At 39.4% G+C, this 22928-nt stretch overlaps 1 protein-coding gene across 4 annotated transcripts in view; it reads left to right on the top strand.

Moving 5' to 3' along the window:
- Positions 1-13836: 13836 nt before the first annotated feature.
- The window catches only part of LOC106820936 (villin-1-like), a 41764-nt gene continuing 32672 nt past the window's right edge, over positions 13837-22928 (top strand). For 2 of the 4 annotated variants that reach the window (XM_014825543.1, XM_014825540.1), the window contains exons 1-2: positions 14074-14207; positions 20527-20631. In XM_014825543.1, coding sequence (XP_014681029.1) covers positions 20566-20631 — 66 coding nt within the window. In that variant the 5' untranslated portion in view covers positions 14074-14207; positions 20527-20565. Of the gene's footprint in view, positions 13898-14073; positions 14208-14440; positions 14460-20526; positions 20632-22928 lie in introns of those variants that run through there. The other 2 variants (XM_014825541.1, XM_014825542.1) reach the window with 2 other exon arrangements.

Below are 22928 nucleotides of genomic sequence, written 5' to 3'. Positions count from 1 at the left end.
ATCTACTATATATAGCTGAATATAGTTAGTTTCAGGAGCTAATAATGACAAAGCTAATTTGAGGAGCTAATTTGTCATTATTAGCTCCTGTTAGTTTATATATAGGTTACGTAAAGCACAATTCTGGTTCATGGTTGAACACACGTACAAGTGTCGTACACGTAGTAAGCATGTGTAATTCTACCATGGCGCCGACGTGATGTCTAGATACGAGCAATGTTTTGATCTAGGGGTTATAGGGTTATTTCATGTTATTGTTTCAACGCTTTGTTGTTTATTTCCATTGGAGGCACGTGCCATTTTTAACGAACTGTAGGAGTTGCATTTTAATTACATATATATATATAATATGACCTTATGCAGACACAATTTCCTTTTATTAGCCAGTATTATAAGTTACCAATTCATGCCAACAGATTCATACTGCCTATCTTCTTTCGCGATCTCGCGACTTACGAAACAATCATTCCGCAATAAAAGATTTAATGTTGCTGCTATGGGATGCATACTAGATGACAACACAACCTATAGAGCCTGGATAGAACAAACCCTAATGATTTACACGTACAGCCGTATTATTCTTTCCTAAGTGCGACCGCGCATCGCTGACAGTAAAAATAGTGATGAATAGCGCAGACTGTAAAATCCAGAGTAAAGTATATAGTAGGCCTAACGTACGTGCGACGAGGAATCGCGTTTTGTAGGAAGTCGAGCAGAGTGATGGATAAATCACAAATTAATTAATTTCTCACCCTCCCCCGTTGTAGATGAAATTACAAACTGTTTCATGTTAGTTCTTAGTTAGTCACTCATACAATTATAGGTTAAAACAGCACGCTGCACGCACTAAGATAATGCTTACCTTTTACATGTTATAATATAGCTAGCTGGATTGGCACGCCCATGCCCCAAATCACTTTTCAATATGAAATCTGCTGTTTGTCTAGAGTAAGTTCATATCTGCAGGTCAGCGGTAATATATATTTCTTTTTACGCAAATCTTGAGCGTAGTCCACGCGGACATTTAGCATTATAGGGAATCGCGACTTGCTTTCAACAGACACGGGCTGTGCCTACCACAGGCACTTGAAGCGTTTCAATAAAATATAATGCTAACTAAATACGAAATCTATTTACTACCAAATTCTTAATGTTTCTATACTCTCTTTCACCGTCCAAATCTTACGTCCAACCATACGCTGCCGGCGCCATTGCTTTCGCGGCGCGACTGTTAATTGCACGCTTTTACACTAATATATATATATATAGTGCACTATTGTACGTCGTGTACATACCTTTCTTTGAGTTTTTAATCTTTAACTGTCGCATATATTCTATTATAGAATATCTCGCAGCTCAGTACATATTGCAGTTAGAGATATTCCAATTATATAGTAATAGTATATATTACAACGTAGATTATGACAGTTTACAACGTGAAAACTAACCGGTTTATACCCATTTCCAGTGCGTCACTTACACAAATGAGTGCACGCAATGCTTGTATTCATATTAAATCTTTGTATATATTATTTATTTTATCGTTATATCTTAATAGTTTAAGACAATATTTCCCCTATCTTATTCCATTAAGTTCAAACAGATCATCGTGTGCAGCAAAATAGTGCTAATTTATTAGGGAAACGTCTGACGTAATACTAATAATAACAAAAATTCTTTTACTCTAACCATTTAAGATCATATAAAGGAAAGAAATTTTGTTACACACGCAATCGCGCAACATCTAGTATATTCACTACTAGCGTAGAATTGCTATGCATCATTAACATTATACGTGATGTAGGATGTATCGGGTGGGGAAGGCTACGCAGCGTAACGCCAGATGGAGAGCGGTAGAGATCGAGGAGGGAGAGCAGTGCATGCATGCAGACTGGAAGCACCCTTTGAACAATTAAACTGCATTGTCCCAGCACGCACCGTGTGCACTACGAAGCAATAAAGCATTACTGATTATAAGGGCCCACAAAGCGCCCACAACAAACACAACATGAAAGTCGTCCGGGTCAACGTTTGCCTACCTGCCAACGCTGACGGGATGCCCGGAGCTGGTCAACACTTAAAATTTTGCAGCACGGAACAAACAGGACTACTCCGTTATTTGTTTTGTAATAGGAACCTTGCGAAGTCTTTTATGTGCACACAGCTTAAAATCGCTGACGTCAACAGCCGCCTAAAGCCAGCTGTTTCTAACCCCCTTCTACCGCTCTTCAACCGTTGCATTTTGAGGAAGCCTCCAACAAACGGGAAAATGAAATGACAGGATTTATAGATATCCGAATTTTCAATTACGAGAGTGCGTGCACATGCGTGCGCGTGCGTATATACGTGCGCGTATATGCTCATTTGTGTATTATTTAGCAATTGCTAAATTAGTTAGAGTGCATAATACCTTCACTATTTAACATAATACAGCAATGCTACTTTAATTTGCAAAAGTAGGAAAAATTTTGGTAACAAAAATATAATATGTAGAAACAAACCACGTTTCACAAATATATATATGTATATATACATAAATATATATATACATATATATACACACACGGTATATATATATATAATACAAAGTCGAAAAAATTATCCAAACATACAACTATAAGACGATATTATTATTATTTTAAATAATATAAGTTTGAATGATTCATTATTAAAACATTTCCCCATAGTTAACTTAAACCTAAACTTTATAAAGTCGCAGAAGCACGTGCAATGCTACACTTACCCAACGAAGCCATGCGCTATGGGAACGTAGATTATGACTGCCACCAGCAGCAACAGCAAAATATTAAGTGAACATGATTGAATATGCATCCTGATGTATTGTTCCACGTGAAAACATCTTCCTGAGGAGAAAACGAAGGAGTACTACATCATCCTCTGCAAATCTCACGAGTGCATACACGTCCGATGTGTGCGTGTGTATGTCCATGCATATCTATACACAGTGTTCGTGCGTGAACACATGCGAGCTCAGCTCTAGGAACGTCTATAGCGTTTTGTCGGCGCACACGTGTTGTGCGCACGGTGGGGTTGTTCTGCCATGTACGACGAGTAACATCACTCTGTCGGCATCCCTCCCACACGCGGAGACGGTGAAAGGTAACGTCAACTACTCACCAGTGGCGGAGTGAAGCGTACACTCGCCTTGAGTAACCTGACGGATGTGATAGCCTGATAGGTCTAAAGGCTAATGCTGTGAGTAGACTACTAGCTCGGCCCAGCCTATAATGACAATCCTCATGCACAGACACGGACCAAATATGATGGCGCCGCCGAGTTCAAACTATTTGGACAGGTAGCATATACAGCTTTGACACAAAAGAATGCTTTTTCCCGGTCATTTTTCACAAGAATTCTTGTATATTGTATAATGAAGCAATCACCAATATATCTTTTCCAGACTTCTTTAGCAAAAACGAATACATACGTAGTTTTCGCTGCACTGCAAAAATACTGGTAAATGTTTTATTTTATTTTATTTTCCAGGAAGTTATGAGGCCTGGTTGACCCTATGCGGCTATGGTCATGTAGCGGCGTACCTGAGCATATATAGCACTCCCTGCAAGAGGGCTGGTGGCAAGGCATGAAGGCGTTCCACTGTTTTCCTTGACTCGAGTATTTGCAATTCATATCATGAATTTTATGGCTTTGTCACCAAGTAAATGTATACCCCTACTTGTGTGTGACAGACTGTGGCTGGTAGAGTCAATATCCCATTCATCATTCTGTTTAAATCGGTGTCAACAGCGGAGTGGTTCTGGCGTATAACAGTGAATGGTAGAAACGGATCCCATGTAGGTGTTGTCTGCTGACTAACATGTCAACATTGATGCAGCCCCGAAATGGATTCTAGCGATTTGAAGTTGAGTTTACACGGAAAGGTCAGTTATCTTTGTCGACGACCGGGTCGGAGTGATGGCTGTGAACGAGTAACTAACTGAATTAATAACCAACACACCTTAAAGTCCTTCTACTTTTAAGATTCCAAAGCAAAACTTATAGAGCTACTATGCTATGCGTATTAGCAGACGAATAATGACACAGGCGCACGTAACCAATAATCTCGCATAAATGTAAAACTGTTAAATACCGCTGAAAATTTGTTAGGCACGAACTGCATAAATATTACAAACATTAGTGGCATAATTTAGGCGTTTATGGTTGTCACGAAAGAATAGTCATCGAGGTAGGAAAGATATTTGTTCTCTGGTCATCAAGTGTCAAAGTAGTGAATGACGTTGAGATCTTATTAACCAAAACAGAGGTCCCTCGCTTATCCCCGCTCACATACAGAGGTCCCTCGCTTATCCCCGCTCACATACAGAGGTGCCTCGCTTATCCCCGCTCACATACTAGTGGCGCGCGATTTAGTGAAAGACAATAAATTATTCATTAAAAGACAAATAGTTATGTTAGCACACGTTCTCTCTGGCAGTAGCTAGCAATGGTTATACACGTGTTATTTCATCGTGAGTTCTGACAGGAATTTTACAAATTAAACGCATAACTGTCCGATTTCGTGAATTTTAACTGCTATTCGATTTGCACTGGTTAAATAATATATGTTGCAAGCGACGACTAGGTCAGAACTGCTTGTGCATACCACGCGATAAATACCATGTTGGAATTAGTTGGAATTCGTAAAGCTCGGTGTCACGGAGCACCTAATAATTTGTCTGTCCGTTGGTCATCACCGAGCGGGAACAACTCAACAACTAACAAGACAAGTGACACGGGAACGTCAATCACACGCAAACACGACCGAATTCATGCTTCGGCAGCTATAGGAAGCAACACGGATTTCGGCTACCCGCCCAGGGTATAGGTATATATACAGTACAACATCGTCTTGTTTGCGATTGTTTTACGATATCGACAGGGCTTGCTGAATAGCAGCGAACGAAACAACGGCAAAGACTTCGGCACGGACAGAAAATCTACGACGGTGTCTGCGAACGATGATATATGAGGCATGCCTTGGATTTCATTGGCAGTAAAACACAAGCGAACTATATTATAATAATTCGTGCACTGCAGAACAGAACCGTGGTTGTTTTTATTGCGCGCCCTGAGATGCTCATGTTCATTAGAGCAGTAGGCGTGGCATGAAAAGACATTAGAAAAGTGTCAACATCCACGCCGACTCGTCTGTTTTCATTTAACTCTCGGCATTATATACTTGCTAATATACACACGTTAATTCTTGAAGGGTTGCTTATTCCGAGGCTGTTTGTTCAAGCCGGCTACAGGAGTACGCAAAGAGATGACACACTGTGCAGTAACATACTCAGGGGCACAAACATAAAGAATGCGCCTTGCAAAGTACAGCAACATTCGGAATGCATGAGCAACGTAAATCGTTATATATATATATAATATATATATAATATATATATATATATATATAGTTCATGCGTGTGTGTGAAGCGTGTGTGTGCGTATTAGCGTGCGCGCGCATGTGCGTTGTGTGTGCCGTATGTGTGCGTGCCTGCGTACATGCAAGGTGACTGCACCATCCGAAAGCACCACTCTAAAATATTTTTCCGTCCTCACGTACTAATTCACTCGGGTTCAAATTTCTGCCAAAAGAATCGTGCCCTCTACGCAGGCATTACTTTTGGACTATTCATCGCCTTTCATATACATATCATGTAATATATACATATAAATATATAGAGAGAGAGAGAGAGAGGCTGAATTAACTTAATATAATTAATTGATGTATTAATATAATGCTCGAATTACGTGAGCTCTGGTCAAGACCGGGTAAGCGAAATGAGTTTATTGAATAAACGCATCTGTTAATTCATTCCTTGATTCAATGAGCTATAATATATATAATCATATATAAAATATGGAGGAGTTTATACCACCGTCGTGTCAATATCACTCAATACAATTTAATATAGATAGATAGAAAGAATAGACTAGATAGATCAGATAGAGATATATAGATAGAGTAGATAGATAGATAGAATAGATAGATAGATAGAGGTAGATAAGATAGATAAGATAAGATAGATAGATGAGAGTTATTGTGTGTGTGTGTGTGTGTGTGTGTGTGTGGTGTGAGTGTGTGTTGTGATGTGTGGTGTTGTGTGTGTGCTATGGCGTGCGCGTGTGCGTGTGTCGTGTGAGTGTGCGTGTGCGTGTGCTGTGTGCGTGTGTAATGTGTGCTGTGTGTGTGCGTGCGTATGCGTGTGCGTGTGTGTGTGTGGTGCGTGTGTCGTTGGGCGTGTGGTCGCCGCGTGTGCGTTAATGTGCGGGTGGTGCGTCCGTGTGTGTTGTTCTGTGTGTGTGGGCGTGGGTTGCGTGTTTTTGTGCGTGTAGTGTAGGGAAAGCGTGTGGCATATGTGTAATGTGTGTAGTGATGTGTCTTGTGTGTGTGTTGCGTTGTGGTGTGTGTGTGTGTGTGTGTGTGTGTGTGTGTGTGTGTGTGTGTGTGTGTGTGTGTGTGCGTGTGGTAGGGGCGTGTGGTGCCCGCGTGTGCGTATGTGCGGGTGTGCGTCCGGTGTGTGCGTCCGTGTGTGTGTTTGTGTGTGGGGCGTGGGTGCGTGTTTGTTTGTGCGTGTGAGTGTGGGAAGGCGTGTGTCATGTTGTGTGTGTGTGTGTGTGTTGTGTGTGTGTGTGTTTGTGTTTGTGTTTGTGTTTTGTGTTGTGTCGCGTGTGTTGCGTGTGGCTGTGTGTGTGTGTGTGTGCTGTGTGGTGTGTGTGTGTGTGTGTGATGCATGTGCGTGTCTGTAGGCGCGCGCAGTCCTGTGTGTGTTTGCATGTGTTGTGTGTGTTGGTGGTGTGTGTGTGTGTGTGTTTGTGTGTTTGTGGTGTGTGTTGTGTGTGTGTGTGTGTGTGTGTGTGCATGTGTGTGTGTGTGTGTGTGTTGTGTGTTGTGTGTGTGTGTGTGTGTGTGTGCGCGTGAGGGCGTGTAGGGACGTGCGTTCGTGTAGGGACGTGTGTGCGTGTGTAGGGGGCGTGTGTGTGTGTGTGTGGTGTGACTGATGGTTGTGGTGTGTCGTGTGTGTGCGCGCGTGGCGTATGTGTGTGTTGTGGGGGGGGTGCGTGTGCTGTGATGTGGCTGTTAAAAATATCGCGTGCCACGATCTCGCCAAAAATATCGCCAAAATCAATTTTCCTCTAAGTTGTGCCATAAACACTGTGTCCCACCACCGGTGGCCGCTACGATGTCCGGCAAAAAGGGTTTGAACCAGTGGCGAGGGCAGTATATCAAATTGAATATGTAAAAAAACTATAGAGGATAACGCTGATTTGAACGTTTAATGTAAACTTTGGTTGATGTTTATTGGCCTACGCATAGTGACTCTTAGGCAGATATGGCTATAATCACTAATCCGCGTCCTGTTAACTATTGCCTAGTTGCTCGGATAACGGAATAATGTCTGGTCCCCATATAAATATGTATATATATATATATATATATATATATATATATATATATATTTAATATATATATATATATATCAAGAGTAAGATAAATAACTATTTATCTACTCTTGATATATATACATCCCCTTGGATGAGTTGTTTGTTCATCGTCATTTGCCGCGGCTTTACATTGAATCAGCAACAGGGGCGTAGCTACGGGGGGCCTGGGGGGCACGACGCCCCCCCACAAATTTGCTGTCGCCCCCCCCCCCCAGGTCGCCCCCCACTAAAAATTCATGCTTGATAAAAAAAATTGAATTAAAAACAATGCCGTTAGAACAGTATAATACAAAGAAAAGTTGCGTATATTGTGCCTCCCCACGAAAATGTAAGGCCCCCCCCCCCAGTGCCCCCCCCCCGCTGAAAAAATCCTAGCTACGCCACTGATCAGCAAGCACATATGACAGATCAAAACTACGGACGTGCTGGCTGTATATAGGGAGGTATTTGATTTAATATAGCTAATGCTTTTACATATTAAACGTGAGATTTTGCAAGTACTTTGTGCTAGAATATCTAGCTTATTACACGGATTACAACGGCAAGCGCCATCTGCTGGCACTATAAGCACACTAGATACGAAATAGCATACGTAAGTAAAAGTGATTTGTTTCCATAGATTTTGATTTAGTTACTTATTTATATCTATTTTCCGAGTAGCACAGACTTTCGAAAATACTGATCCAATGGGATGAAGGTCTGAGGTGCTTTCCAGTAACAAAGTAGTTGTTTTCCTCTCTGTGATATATTACATTTATGGCACCCAATTTTTAACACCTTATTCAGTATAATATGTAAGATAATATTCTAGTGAAGCTTAAAAACGATCATTCAACAACTTGCTGCATGTTAATCAACTTACGTACATGGCTGATGGCGCCTGAGAATACTGAATCAATACGAATGAGAGACGAATCCACACACCTGCTAGAATAACCTATGAAATGCAACGTGCGCTTCACATCTTCGATTTGTAATATCGATTTAAACATTCTTCGTAGGAACACGAACAAAAAATATTATCGGATAGGTTTACCTTGTTCGTCTATTCGGACACGTATTCGGCGAGATAATATTAATCGTCATGCGTTCGCGGCTGCAGTCACAACAATGTCCGTCCTGTACCGGCTTCAGATACCGTAGCTGCTGCTCTGCATAACGTGCTTTGAACTTTTTGCATTCTCAATTCGCTTACTAACTTCGTTAAGCTTAAGACGGTACAGCTTTGATCAGTGTGATGCACGGTATATACATACAGCATCTCTGTAGGTTGGGTTACCGCTTTGAGTAAGTATTAGATTATATACACGGGAACAGCGATATAGGTGTAATTCTGAAAAGTATCACGATTTTCTACTCGACAGACATTATACCTAGTTGCTTATTTAACTGACTCGTTAACTTAACGAATAGCGTAGAGTTAACTCTACCTGTCAATGGCTGTATAGACCTCCTGACAAAAGTTTATGTGAGAGACATATGAGAAACATACAATAATTATATAGAGGTAGGCAGATTATGTAAGACGTAAATACCAACAAAATTGTGGACAAATGGAGACGACGGATTAGTTCGGCTAGACGCGTACCACAACGTGGTCGTGGATAGGCCTAATTATAAATGTTTTGCTTTTCACTATAAAAAAAGGAGCAGTTTACTGCACTATTAGTGGTGATAATCAGCATTGCAGTGTATTATTCTGTGTTGTCCATGCAAGAGTGATGCGTTTAAGAGTGATGCGTAAGACGTGCGTGCAATGCGTGCAATGCGACTAATGCGTGCAAGAGTGATGCGTAAGACGTCAAGAAAACTCGAACTCATATTTTCAATATTTTTGTGCTGTCCTCTTTGAGGCCTGCTAGACTATGGTCGCCATCTACCGGTCAGATATGAAGGGACTCTACAAACAGAAGCAAGGAGCTACATATATATATATGTATACATGCATATATGTCAGGAGTAGATAATAGGCTATAATGCTAGAGATTATAATGCTAGGCTATAATGCTATATGCTATAAGGCTATAGGCTATAAGGCTATAATGCTAGAGATTAGGCTAATAATGCTATTATCTACTCCTGATTTAGGTATATGTAGCTCCTTGAACAGAAGCAGAGACATAGTGCTGCCACAACCGATGTACCACGCTAAAATAAACAGGTCGTTTGTTGCAATTATCCATTAAAAGTAGAAAGAATGTATACTCGCGATTGCTTTGATACGGAAGATGGTAATCGCATCTCAATTTTTCGCTTTAATAATTACATGTAGCATATTTGTATTGAACTAATATATGACCTGTGTTCATGCATGCGTCAGTCACTACGTGCCAAATAAATGTCAATTTCTGGAAATTATAGCGGAACACCGAAGAAGAATTTGAGGTGATAAATAACTATCACGATGCATAACTGTAAAATTACAAGCTGACTGTGCATAGTACCCGCTACAAGTTAATGTGGACATAAACCTTATATTGTACGTGTCAAGTTTCAAAAACCTATGCGTTTTCATGACGGACACTCAAGGTGAAAAGATACTGTGCAACTCATCTCATGAAAACTACTCGGTAATAGCCGCCCTCTACTTTTAGAGTGACATTAAATCGTCGGCCACATTAGCAAATCTTGTTTAAATTTTGTCTTTATTGTGTAGAAGTGTCGTTTTGTCTTTTTGTCTGTGCTAACATTTGGGTTCTAATACGCCAACATATTTTCTTGAACTAATATACATATAATATTATACCCGAGATAGCTGACAACCAGGTTATAGCTTTATGATGCTTAGCGGACGACATGTGTTCGCGAATGCCCAGGATATGTAAAATCAATTACTATTGTATTGAATATACAGGTTTTGTGGTTACCCCTTTTCCCATTCCTGGAACCACGAGAACGTATAGTAATAACATGCACTCTAGGAATGTGAACGCGTTATTCATGTTCAATGTAACGCGTCCGTTGTACTCACGCCGCATTGTGTTCACGTTCAGAGATTCACTATTGCAGACGCATTTCTATGTTCGGTTACATTGGCAGATCCGGAAGGAGAGCCTCAGTACCATGCCGCTGTCCAAGTTCAATATGAAAAACTGAGTTAAAAACGCGAAGCAATCGTTTATGCGCATTTCAACCTATTATTTTACCTACTGTTTCCTACATTTGGTCGTCATTAATTAGAGAACAGAAATCTTTGAAGCACACTGGGCAATATAAAATGAGTGGCTGAACTTCGCTGGGGAAGCTCACAATGACCCCCATGCTCATCGGTGATGCAATTGTCTCCCTCCTCCGTTGGCCCATTCCTGAATCCGCTAATGATCAGTTTGGGCAATCGTCTTACACCTAATTAGGTTTGCTAACTGCCATTGCCCCTGCAGTATTCCACATCGTTCTAAACTCTTTCACCTCATTTACTTGGGCCTGCCCAAATACGTGTCGACCTAATAAATATAAAACCTATAGCCTGGGCAGGATGCGGGCGAACAAATTGTACCCTGCAGAGCAAACAAAATTTTTGGAAGAATTGCGAGTGTAGCACGTGATCACATTGGTTTAATTATTGCGTGTATGCTTATGTTATATTGTATTTATGAATTATAACTGGACGGTGGGCCATAACTGCACACTCCTGACCATAGGAATATACAGAGACTTATAAATAGACTCATATATAGAGACTTATATTGTTACTATATGGTCCTGACGCTTGGTACTCAACCGCTTGGTGGCGTCAACTGCTCAAAAACACGACTGGCTAGGCCGACCACTGAGCTGCATATAATAACAGTTGCAACTCATGCACACGCACACGCACAGGCACACACACACACGCACACCCACAGGCAGACGCAGACGCACACGCACACGCACACGCACACGCACAGGCAGACGCACACGCAGCGCACACGCACACGCACAGGCACACGCACAGGCAGACGTACACGCAGCGCACAGGCAGACGCACACACTCGCACACACACACACACACACACACACACACACACACACACACACACACACACACACACACACACGCGCGCGCGCACAGTCGCGCGCGCATACACGCATACATAAAAATTCCAAACCCTCGTCCCGAACGTAACTGTTTCCATTTATTGTATGCAATAAAATAATACTTTTGTTTTGATATGTTAAGTAAACTAATCTTAGATAGATACACGTAATTTATCAACTAAAGTCAGACATGCTGCATATGCTTTTCATATCAAAATGTAATTGTTTAATCTGTAACGCAAATAGTAAAACATTCAAGCAATTCAACTTCATTACCAACATGGTTGCATTCAGTGTAAGAGTTTGTGCTCAATGAATAATCCTTCTCGTAACGATTTAACATAAAATCTCATTCATCGTGTCACTATTCTCTAAGTGTCAATTGAAAACAATTAGAGTCTTAATTGCCTTTAACGCGGTATCCTATTGGTACTTGAACAAGATGTGTTTCCTTATCTTATCACCGGTCATTGATATGGAACAAGTTATTGTTTGGTTCAGTGTCCAACATGTGCACTTTTAGCGATTGAACAACAGATTTATGCATAACCTCTGGCAGTACACTTAGTATTATTCTCTCGGCGTCACCGAGATCGGCTGGAGGCCGTTTTTTCCATGCGACAGAAGTATATATGGTTCAGCGGCTTCTCAAAACACAACTGTACTTTGATAAAAAAAAATAACTCTCTGTTCCTACGAGCCAATGGGTTAATTGACAGCCTACTGTCACTTGAGATGTTCGTAGCAATAGTTATGTTCTTTCTTAAGTGGGGATCTCTCTAAAAGCTCATACTTGTGTTACGTATAACATCAGTGATACGAGGTTTTGTTGCAACGTACTGCGCGCAGATCTTCCAGTGTGTTCTGCATGCAGTATACTTGCACCCTATGCAGTTTCCATTACTACACCTGACTTCCTACCTTATAAGCAGACGCTTGTATGCTGCCATGAACTGACTAACAGTAGGGTTATTAATTGTTCCATCCACCTTGAGACCTAATACAACCAAAGAACAGTTTCAAGCGATCTTAGCTTAAATTATATATCAAATGGTAATTCAATCGGTTAGATTCACCTACAGTGTTTACCGCAAGTCCGCAACTAGTTCATCATGAAGTGCAGACACACTGTCGATCTCAATGACAAATCCAACAAATGCTGTCTTGCGGCTTGTCTTTGTCATAGGTAAGCCAGACGCCTAATTACCAACCCTCCAGGTTTAGTCTGGAGTCTCGGATTTCAGACAAATACATATAATTTGGCAACTGAAATCTGACAAAAATTTTAACATAAAAATATATTTCCTGCATATGCTTTTTATATGGAAATGTTATTGCACAATCTGTAGAAAAACCCCGGCTGTTCTTCTGAGTATATACTGTTAATTCTCGTGCTGGGTTTATTTTATTTATTTATTAATTACGGTTCATTTGGTAAAGGGTTCAATTTTTTTAGGGCTAGTTTTTCTGATAAAGATTTACTTATATATATATAAATTCGTTAAAGACAATCAGGTAGAGATTTCCTTGAAGTGCATCATGGTGGGTCTCGGTCCAAGAGGTCCAGCCCAAAAAAAATCCCTCATCCTATATGTATGGAGCTCAGCTATAAAAACCTAGAAATTGGCAAAGGACCCACGGGGTGTCCGGGGAACCGGATCTGATAAATTTGTGTTTTTCAACTCAATTTTATTGTTCGGGGTGCGATCCAGAGGTGAATTTTATTATACCGACTAAAATATTATTTTATGCTAAAAAATTGGAATTCCATCTTGCATTCTATACATCAAAATTACTGCTCAGATGCTCTCAGAATGCACCAATTTTGTAAAAATTTCTTGGAGGAGGTCCCCCCAAGGCCTTATCGGCAGCTTACGAAAAAAAATACCACAAAAAAAAATTAAGCAGGAAAAAGTGCCCTTTATTTCTTCTTGGACACCACCCTTTCAAAAATCCTGGATCCGCCCCTGTAACCTAGACTATAATTATGGCGCATAATAATAGGGTCATACTATGACTATATTAATATATGAATGAGGTCATACTATGGCGCATAATAATAGGGTCATACTATGACTATATTAATATATGAATGAGGTCATACTATGGCGCATAATAAATGACTACTTAATTAGAAGTGAAAGGTTTTGCCACTGGCACTGCTTGTTCCAGTACCAAACCGCACAGCAGATCGGCATTTTTTACAATAAAATTCTATTTCTGAACAGCACACGCCACTATATGTCTGCCAAAACTACCACAACCGGCATCACGCCACGCGACTGCAAAAGAATTAGTCACGTGGTGCGTCCTCTAGTTATTATGGTGACGCCCTGAAGTGACGCCGACTTACGTACTAATACTACTATGTGGTCTGGGCTCTGGTCTGGGTGTGTCGTATATTCATCCGCGTGTACAGGTAAACCGAACGAACTTCTATCGTGCACGCTGTATACGTTTTGCTTTGCATAGCATTCTATGATAAACTTATTCGCTGTAATTAACAGAATAGCTGCAGTTTTATCCCGCCTAGTTAGTTTAGACGTTTTTATATATGGGACTATATTATATGCGTATAAACATGACACCTGCCGAGTGCAACAAGACCGGACGCTGATAGGTGTTGACCGGCTTCCTGCTTGCGTTTGAGGTGATAGTGTAAACATTGTTGAATATCAACGCCTACTAACACGCAATCAGTACGGCTAGGCGAGCTCACGGCAGTGAAGGTAAGAATAGAAGTATTATCAGCATGACACGGTGTAATATCGTGGGCGATATTATTATTTGTTATGTTCTTGTAACTAGTAGTAGTACTATCACTATCACTATCATCAGTATCACTATCACTGTCAGTATCAGTATCACGACGTAGTATGCTGCCAGTGGCAGTGCCACCGCCGCACCGGCATATCTCGCCGTAGCTCTAGTACTATAGCCCGCGTACGCGTGCTATAGTACTAGAGCTAATCTCACCGGAGGTAACGACGTAGTACTAGGCCTACTACTACTAGTAGTACTAGTAGCATAGCTCCAAGAAACGGTATCGCTAGGGTTAGGATATATAGACAATCCGTCGGCTGACGGATCCATAGACAATGAATAGGCTGTATAGACAATCCGTCGCTAGTAGTAGGCCGGGCTAGTAGTAGCAGTACATTTACCGTAATACCACGTGCGTGCGCACCCGAGCAGAGATACAATAATGTAACCCTACTCTTGTTGTATCTACCGAGCAATGATGAGCCAAAATGAGTAAGAATAAGATGGTAATGAATTTAACTTAAAGCCTAAAGGCTACGTACGTAGTACGTTCGATATAATACCATGAAAAATGTATCATTGTATGATAACTCTCCAGACTCCACACGTGACACTGCTTGGCAGGCTTGCTTGGCTTGTTCTATTAACCGTCAAGTTGTAAGCATATCGGGAGCTAGTCTAGAAGAGATGACCGCGATTGTGTATTGTGTAGACATGAAGTACAGTATTGTGGGACATGTCTTCTAGACTAGGGCTGCATATTGGTCTCTTCTTGGATTATATTCTTCTTTTATGTAAGGAAACCTGGTGGCATGCATGCTTTGTGAATTTTTATATCTCAATGTTTCACTGTCACAAATGTTATGACTAACAGGATAACATTATGGTAAGGTGCAATTTCATATACTAAAATTGTAAATATTTCATTAGTAGTACACATTCAGACAAAATTAATGTTAATTCTTACGTCTAACATGCAAACGCTATACTCGGATGTCCCATTGCCGAGTAAAGTGAAGATCACACCAGCATTCAAAAGGCTGGGTATGATTTTTTGGCAGTTTTACTATAGTCATCAACTGTTCTTTAAAAATGAGAAATGAAATCTCATGCTGCAAATAAAGCCTGATCTTAGCAGTAGTAATCCCAAGATTACAAATACTACTTGTAAATAAAGTTGTTTGGAGTTTATGGCAAGTAAGATGTATATATTTCTATGCTTTCAGTCTATAGTCCAGTAGCCTATAGATGTTCTGTAGCAGGCTCTACAGAAGTTAATACTTATCTTGTTGAATTAAGGTACAGCATAATTACTTTTTGCATGCACATAGAGTTGGATAATGAGATTGTGCATAACTGGCACAGATACTTGCACCTGCATTAAAATCAAATGCATGCACAAACTGAAGCATATACCTATTTGGAATTAACTGTTACACAGAGACAATTATTAGTAGCACCCTCGAAAAATAGGGGTGCCATTATATGAAGAGTTCTGTTTGCTAGCTTGATCGATGCTGTACTAGTTGAATAAATAAACCATAATTATATAACCAGCCTTTTTAATCCAGCATTTGTGGTTCAGAGTGCATTTATACATCACTGTCAGAGTAATATGTTATGGAACATCAGATAGAATCTAGAATATCACTAACAGTCAAACATGATATATATATCTTCTATTACATACCATTTCTTTACTTAAAATGTGCAATATAATTAAACTAGGTTGAAACACATTTGCAACACATGTGGTACTGCTCTTTCTCTGGTTATGATATTAGAAAGGGTGAATAAACTGTTGGCAAATATAGTGCTAAGTTCGTAGGAGTTTATAGTGTAAGCATAATTTGTAGCTTAGTTATTTTTTATAATACTCCTTGACAGGTTATTTGAACTTACGGAATATGAAAAATACCTGTTACTGTATGAAAGCAGTTTGTACCATTCACAGCTCGAATAAAGGCTATGTACACTGTTGGATATTTATATAATTATACAAGACCACAATGACCCATTCAGTCATGCTTTACTGGAGGTCTGCAGAACCTGTAGGACAGGGAGCTTAGCATGGTTACACTGTTCTTATTGTTGGCCTGCTACGTGGTAGTGTGAATGAGAATTGAGCACCACACTCTATGTAGGAAAACCTATATCTATCTACAACAATTGTTAATGGACAGGATGTTAGGCGAATGTCCAAGCTGCTGGTTGAATGGTTAAAGAACTACTATATAGTTGGTGTGGGATTAAAGATGAATTTCCCATTTAATTCATGCCATCAAACAAAACCTGACAATGTTAATTACTTAGTGTGTAAGTAATTAAGCTGTTTAAATGACAGGCACAAAAAGTGAGTCTTTGCATCTTAATTTTCACAATTTTTACCTAGCAGCATGTAACTGGCAGGGTGTGAATATTTTAAGGAATGTGGTATATCAATATAAGTGAATAGTACGTGTTTGTTTATCATAATTGCTGGCATGTTTCATTATCTGAGCTGCTTGCAGTGAGTATGCAAGTTGCACTTGTATATTTTCCTGCCTTTTATATTTCAGTTCATTTAAATTCTCTTAGTTTTAGGTAAGTTATGCCTATTTAATTTATCCTAAGTATAAATTTGTAGTTAGTTTTAGTATTTAGGGATAAATGTAAATCTGCTTTTAAAATTTCTGATTCTAGATAAATAGTACAAAGGTGAAATTTAACTGCCAAACTTCTGTCACTGGCACCAGAGGCGGCACATATAATATATGGTATCACCTATAACAAATATCAGCTATAGAGTACTGTAAGTACTTATAATTGAGTTAAACTTAAAGATTAAAAAAGAAAAGAATACAAAATTCAGGGTTTTTATTAACTTCTTATTGATATCTATTTATTGTTAAGCATTGGAGATTGCATGGTATGTATCCCAATTAAATGCTAATTTAACTAAATATCAATAGCTAGAGTAATAAACTAATCAAAAGAGGCTATGAAAATCGATAACTTCTATATGGATAGATCATACCCTGGGCATATGTACGTAATCAATAAACTGTGATGTTATTAAACTGTTGCGAAATTAGCAAGGTAGTCCTTGTTAGAGTAGTAAATTTAATCTTTAAATATGACCAGGAAGGAAATAAATAGGGATTTCACTAAACATACTGTACCTGTATCCGGCAGCCAACCACTCAAAATGCTGGGTCTGGTTGCTGTCCTTTGGTAATAAATCGTACCACTGTGTATACAGTGTACCACTATACTCACGTTCTAATGACATAGGCAGCTATTCATGTCCGTAGTTAGTGTGGAGGTGTGTGAAGGGACAAATGTTACTAGACTGTTATTCGAGAGTGTATCTTAATAATCCTGCACAGTTCGCAAAACATGTCCTGCCAGTTTTAAGCATCCACTCCTGGAGATTACAGCCTGCAGATTATAGCCTGCCAAAAATTGCTCAAACAGTCGATTCCTTGAACTTCGCAAGATTTCTATTTTTTTTAGTTTTTGGTTATGTGGAGAGTCATACTCATAGGTAGATGTTGCTCAGTTCATCCTCTGCTTTAGATGTGGTAGGTATCTGGTTGTAATCAGGAATAGTCGAGTTTGGGGCGATCAGCTGTTTACTAACATACTATATAATATATATATATATCTATATATATATATATATATGCTAATATATATATCCAGTATATATATATATATATATATAGTATATATAGAATATATATACATATATATATATTAATCACTTAATTTGCTGTTTTCTATTTAGAATTTTATCCAATTTTATGTGTATTTCATGAACTTTTATAGAATGTAGTCTATTAAATTCTGTGAATAGTCTATAATGGTGTCGTATGCCCCCGTATGCCCTCTTATGCATAGTCTTAGTCAAACGATATGTAGGAACAGCCTTGCTGTTGGGACTCTGGCTAAAACAGTATAAACTCGTACGTGTGTACGAGTACCACACTAGTGTACTGTAGTACATCTAGACTTTTCAGCTCTACACGACTTATTGACAGTTTTACTCCATAAGTTATTCCATGAAGCTTTGTTATGCAAGGTAATTAAAATTACTGCTTTAATTTAAAAGGTCCAATGACCTGAAATTCTGTATTTGCCATAAAACATCACACTCATGGATGGTAATAATTATTAAAGTCACAGGTATGTGTGGTTATATCGAAATAGGTAGAATTCAGCAGCCGTAATATCTAAATTAATGTAATTATTATTGAAATCGATAATCTGCGGCTAAAGGCATGAAGGTGGATATATAAAGGCGTTTTTATGTAAATATCGGGTTTACATTCATGCACAAATATACATTTGTTGCAACTGTGGTGAAAGCTACACTAAAATTCAATATCAAATCATGTAGATTGATCTCTAAAGAACGGGGTAATTGAATCGGTGTTATATACTTTAACCTGTGGTTTTCGTCGCGCCAGCTGTACAACAAACATTCAGACCGGTTTCAGTCAATCTCTATATGCGAGTTCTGTAGTTTACGTTCCATGTTACTCATTGTATCGTGTACTCTAGTAATCTTACAATAATTGTCAAGCAGACTAGAGAGGATATTGGTGCTCTGCGGTCGGGACTGACTAGATAGGGTCATACTGTGACAGCTGAACTTGATACAATACATATTTGCGTTGTCGGTGACACCCAGTATACCGGTGACACCCAGTAATCGGATGACGAGTGTTGCTGTTAGATCTGCGTTCGTTGTCAGGCTGCCTATTTTGGAATGCCTGACTGGGTGAATAACTGGTAGAACTCCCACGTTTAGGTTCACACAGTAAATGAGTGCTTGGCTTAAAGATTTGGTAGCAGAAGAATGAATCCACTATGACTGCGAATTTTTTTCTGGTAGCACTTCACCCTAAAAGTCAGCATATACATGGCAGTGCTAAGGAGTGCTTGCTGTAGGCAGGTAGTAGAGTCCATAGAGTTTATCAAGAGCACATAGACGATTTTACACTTACTATGTAAATTTTGTGCTAGCAGTTGCTTGTGGCGAATACTGTGATGAAATTAATGTGAGTCAACACGTCTCAGATAAGGATGATGACAGTACAATGCACTTCCCAATAATTTATTCATTATCTGTTTACATCATGACATTATATCAGGAGTGTATCAATATTGATACACTCCTGATTATATGTCTCAATCGATTTCCTTAAGATATTGAAGTGCAAGGTAAACCATTTGAGAGATTCGTAAATCAATCAACCAAGCCTTCGAAAACTAGTTTGTAAGTAAAACTGTAGGTGCTTCACAAGTTCAGTGGTCCTTAGTTGTAGGAAAACAGCAGAATCCACAGGCTAGCTGCAAACAAAAACACTGTCCTTTCTTTTAAGTGCTTGTGTTACTATAAATGTGATTTTGTGTTACTTATTATACAATCCTTCACATGGGGGAGGCCACCCCGAGCGATATATACATAATCAATAATTAGCTGTTATTATCATAACATGCCGTTGCTATGGCAACACTGACCATAGAAATGAAACCAACCCTAAGGCAATACGATTGCTCAAATATGTGCTACAATGGTGCAGTTCAGCACAAATGAATATGTAGTTGTAGGAAGAGAAAGAGACGGTGCGCGCACGAGAGAGAGAGAGAGAGAGAGAGAGAGAGAGAGAGAGAGAGAGAGGAGGTGAGAGAGAGAAAGAGGGAGAGAGAGAGAGAGATATTGTCAGTTTTTATTTCTTGTATGTACGTTTATATTGGTTTATTGTATTAATAATTTAGAGGGTAACTGTGACTTTGTTCCAAATTTTTCTCATTTTGTGATGTACAAATTTATATACTTTTGTTTTCACATTTAAATACGTTTTATTTTAATCCCCGTTTAATGTTTTAGATTACAGTGATTGATTTTTGTGTTTGTGTATGTTCTAAAGTGTTCGAGCAAGTTTTCATAATATTCTGTGATTGAAACAAAAAGGACAGGTTATAGTTTGATAATAAGTAGGCAATAGTAAAAATAACATGTCTTCTCAGACACTTGAAAGATTTCAATTTAAAAACATCCACAGTATTTAAATGGAAGTCTTCCTAGATGATGATGTGCACCTATGATGTCATGCACCATATACTATATCAATTACCATTGTTATTTTTATTGGAGCATTGCAATAAAATACGGGGTTTCTTTATTTTCTGAGAAAACATATTACCTTTTCTCTATTCATGTGCTTAATATAATATTGCATGATAATATGCAGCTGGGTATTACTGTGTGTCATTCACCTTGTGTGTCTGTTTCAGAAACCTACCTATAAGTGCCACTAACAAGAAACAGTAACTATGGTTGATGCAGCATTCAAGAGCATACCAAGAGGACAAACTTGCTTTCACATATGGAGAATTGAGGTACGTTGTTTGACGAATTTTTATCATGACCAAACTTTCTCACAGCATTTATGCTGTTCTTACATTCACAAAACCAGCTAGATTGCCAATTTTTCAAGAGCACGTAAATAACCCTTTTCATACAGTGGTTGTTTCCTTATAATGTTAGAAACTAATGTTAGTCATGCAGCAAATAATTTTCAGTAAATCGTAGAATGTGGATGCATTATTTGCTACACAATGCCTCTTGAACCCATCAGCATGTACACTGACTGTGTGATTACTACGAGTTTAGCCAACATCCGGTCTGGCATTACTAGGTTATGGTGTTTGAGGTCAGTTGTGTGTGCCTGATTTGTGGCTTTTCTATTTGCAAAAAGCAAGTGAAGAGTTTTCCAGAGATATCCAGTAACTTGTGAGAATGTGTGAAGCCATGTGAGAATGTGTGAAGCCATGTGAGAATGTGTGAAGCCATGTGAGAATGTGTGAAGCCACGTGAGAATGTGTGAAGCCACGTGAGAATGTGTGAAGCCACGTGAGAATGTGTGAAGCCATGTGAGAATGTGTGAAGCCATGTGAGAATGTGTGAAGCCATGTGAGAATGTGTGAAGCCACGTAACATATGCAAACCCTGAAGCCGGTTGATGTTGGCGGCTGTAGTTAAAAGTTTCCACGTAGGTAGCACCTCAGTTTGGCCAGTCATTATTAAATCCCTCTTGGAATCACTAAAGAGATTTTGCAGCATATTACTGATATTTGGTCTTGTTGTGAGAGAATACATGCCAAATATAATTTAATACATGTTTCCCTACATTGGTTTCATTTTACCTACCGACGGATATCGATCATGCTTTTTATGTTATCACCACCAGCCACTTGCAGTGAAATACCTCTGCTTTTACATCGTGAATGCGTAGTCCCTCTCTTACGTTCACCCGAAGTTTGGCTATGTGGTAAAAACTGAACGTGCTTTTTACTTTCATTTTATATTCCATTTATCCTGAGTGAGTTTTCCTGTAAATTTTACCCTTAGTCACTATCAGAAATCACAACCTCTCAAAGAGTTTGTTGTCATCTGTTCTGTATTTTCGTCTGCCGCTTGCTCTTGCCAAGATCTACATTCATTGCCAGATCTGCTTCTTAGTATTGCCAGGGCTCTAGAGCAATTTTACTCCCAATTTGAAAATAATAACTTCTGTGTTTTACGTGCAAGGTGTGTCTAGAACATCGATTATATTGAAATTACAGCGTGAATCAACATTATAGGTTTCTGCTGTAATGTTCACAGTACGGTGAAAGGTAACGGTAAATCATGAACGGACCTGTTTTGGTAAATATTGATGAATTAATTAGGAGTTTTAATAATTTAATGGGGATTAGCTGCTGTCGTGGACAGTAGAAGCTCGTGTTGATATGAATTGCGAGCACACGGCAGTGCAGCTAAGGGAGGTCCACTGCGTGGAATTTCACGTGAAAGGGTGATGCGTCTGTTAATTGTATGGGAGTATTGCTATGCGAGTGATTTGTATTAGTATGGGTATGTGCGCCCGGGCGTGTATGGCAGACGACAGGGGCGTAGATAATGGGGGGGGGGATGCATCCCCCCACTTATTGACGGGGGGGGGAGCGATGGCGTGTACAATCATCCCCTCATACTTTCAGGAGAAAAATGGGGGGATTCAAAATTTTCTGGGAGAGGACCCGCATACCACCGCCTGTTTCTTACCACCCTCTTCGAAAACCTGAATTGGTCACTGTCAAGCGTAACAAATTGAGCACCCCCACTTCAAAAATCGTTCCGCGGCGCCTGTGGAGTAATGCTAACAAAGATTATGATTATGAATATTTGTATGCATATCAAAAGTCAAATTTGAGTTCATCTGACAGGGGCGTAGATAGCGGGGGGATGGGGGTATATCCCCCCACACTTATTGAGGTGGGGTGGCTTTCATCCCCCCTACTTTCAGGAAGAAAATGGGGAAAAATTTAATATTTTACAGACAATAAATACTGGATATCATATTTATCTACAAATCCGTCATCGCTATTCATACTCTCCTAATGTATTATTACAGAAATGGAACGTGACATACATCTACTGTAAAATGGCTGTAACTCGTTCCAAGAATGACATTATTTTACTGAAACTCAGACGGTTAATTTTGGACGGGTTCCCCATATACGATTTTTTTTTCAAAATCTTTTGTCTTATCACGGCTCACGAAAGTTAAATCCTTGCTTTATTCAAAATTAGAATAGACCTATTGAGAGTTGGGATGTTGAATCTTCACGGGGATTGAATGGGAAAATTCTATTTT

Source organism: Priapulus caudatus, unplaced genomic scaffold (assembly GCF_000485595.1).
Source record: "Priapulus caudatus unplaced genomic scaffold, Priapulus_caudatus-5.0.1 Scaffold53, whole genome shotgun sequence".
NCBI lineage: Eukaryota > Metazoa > Priapulida > Priapulimorpha > Priapulimorphida > Priapulidae > Priapulus > Priapulus caudatus.
Note: the sequence above shows the minus strand (reverse complement) of the source record. Positions and strands in the feature narration are given on the sequence as shown.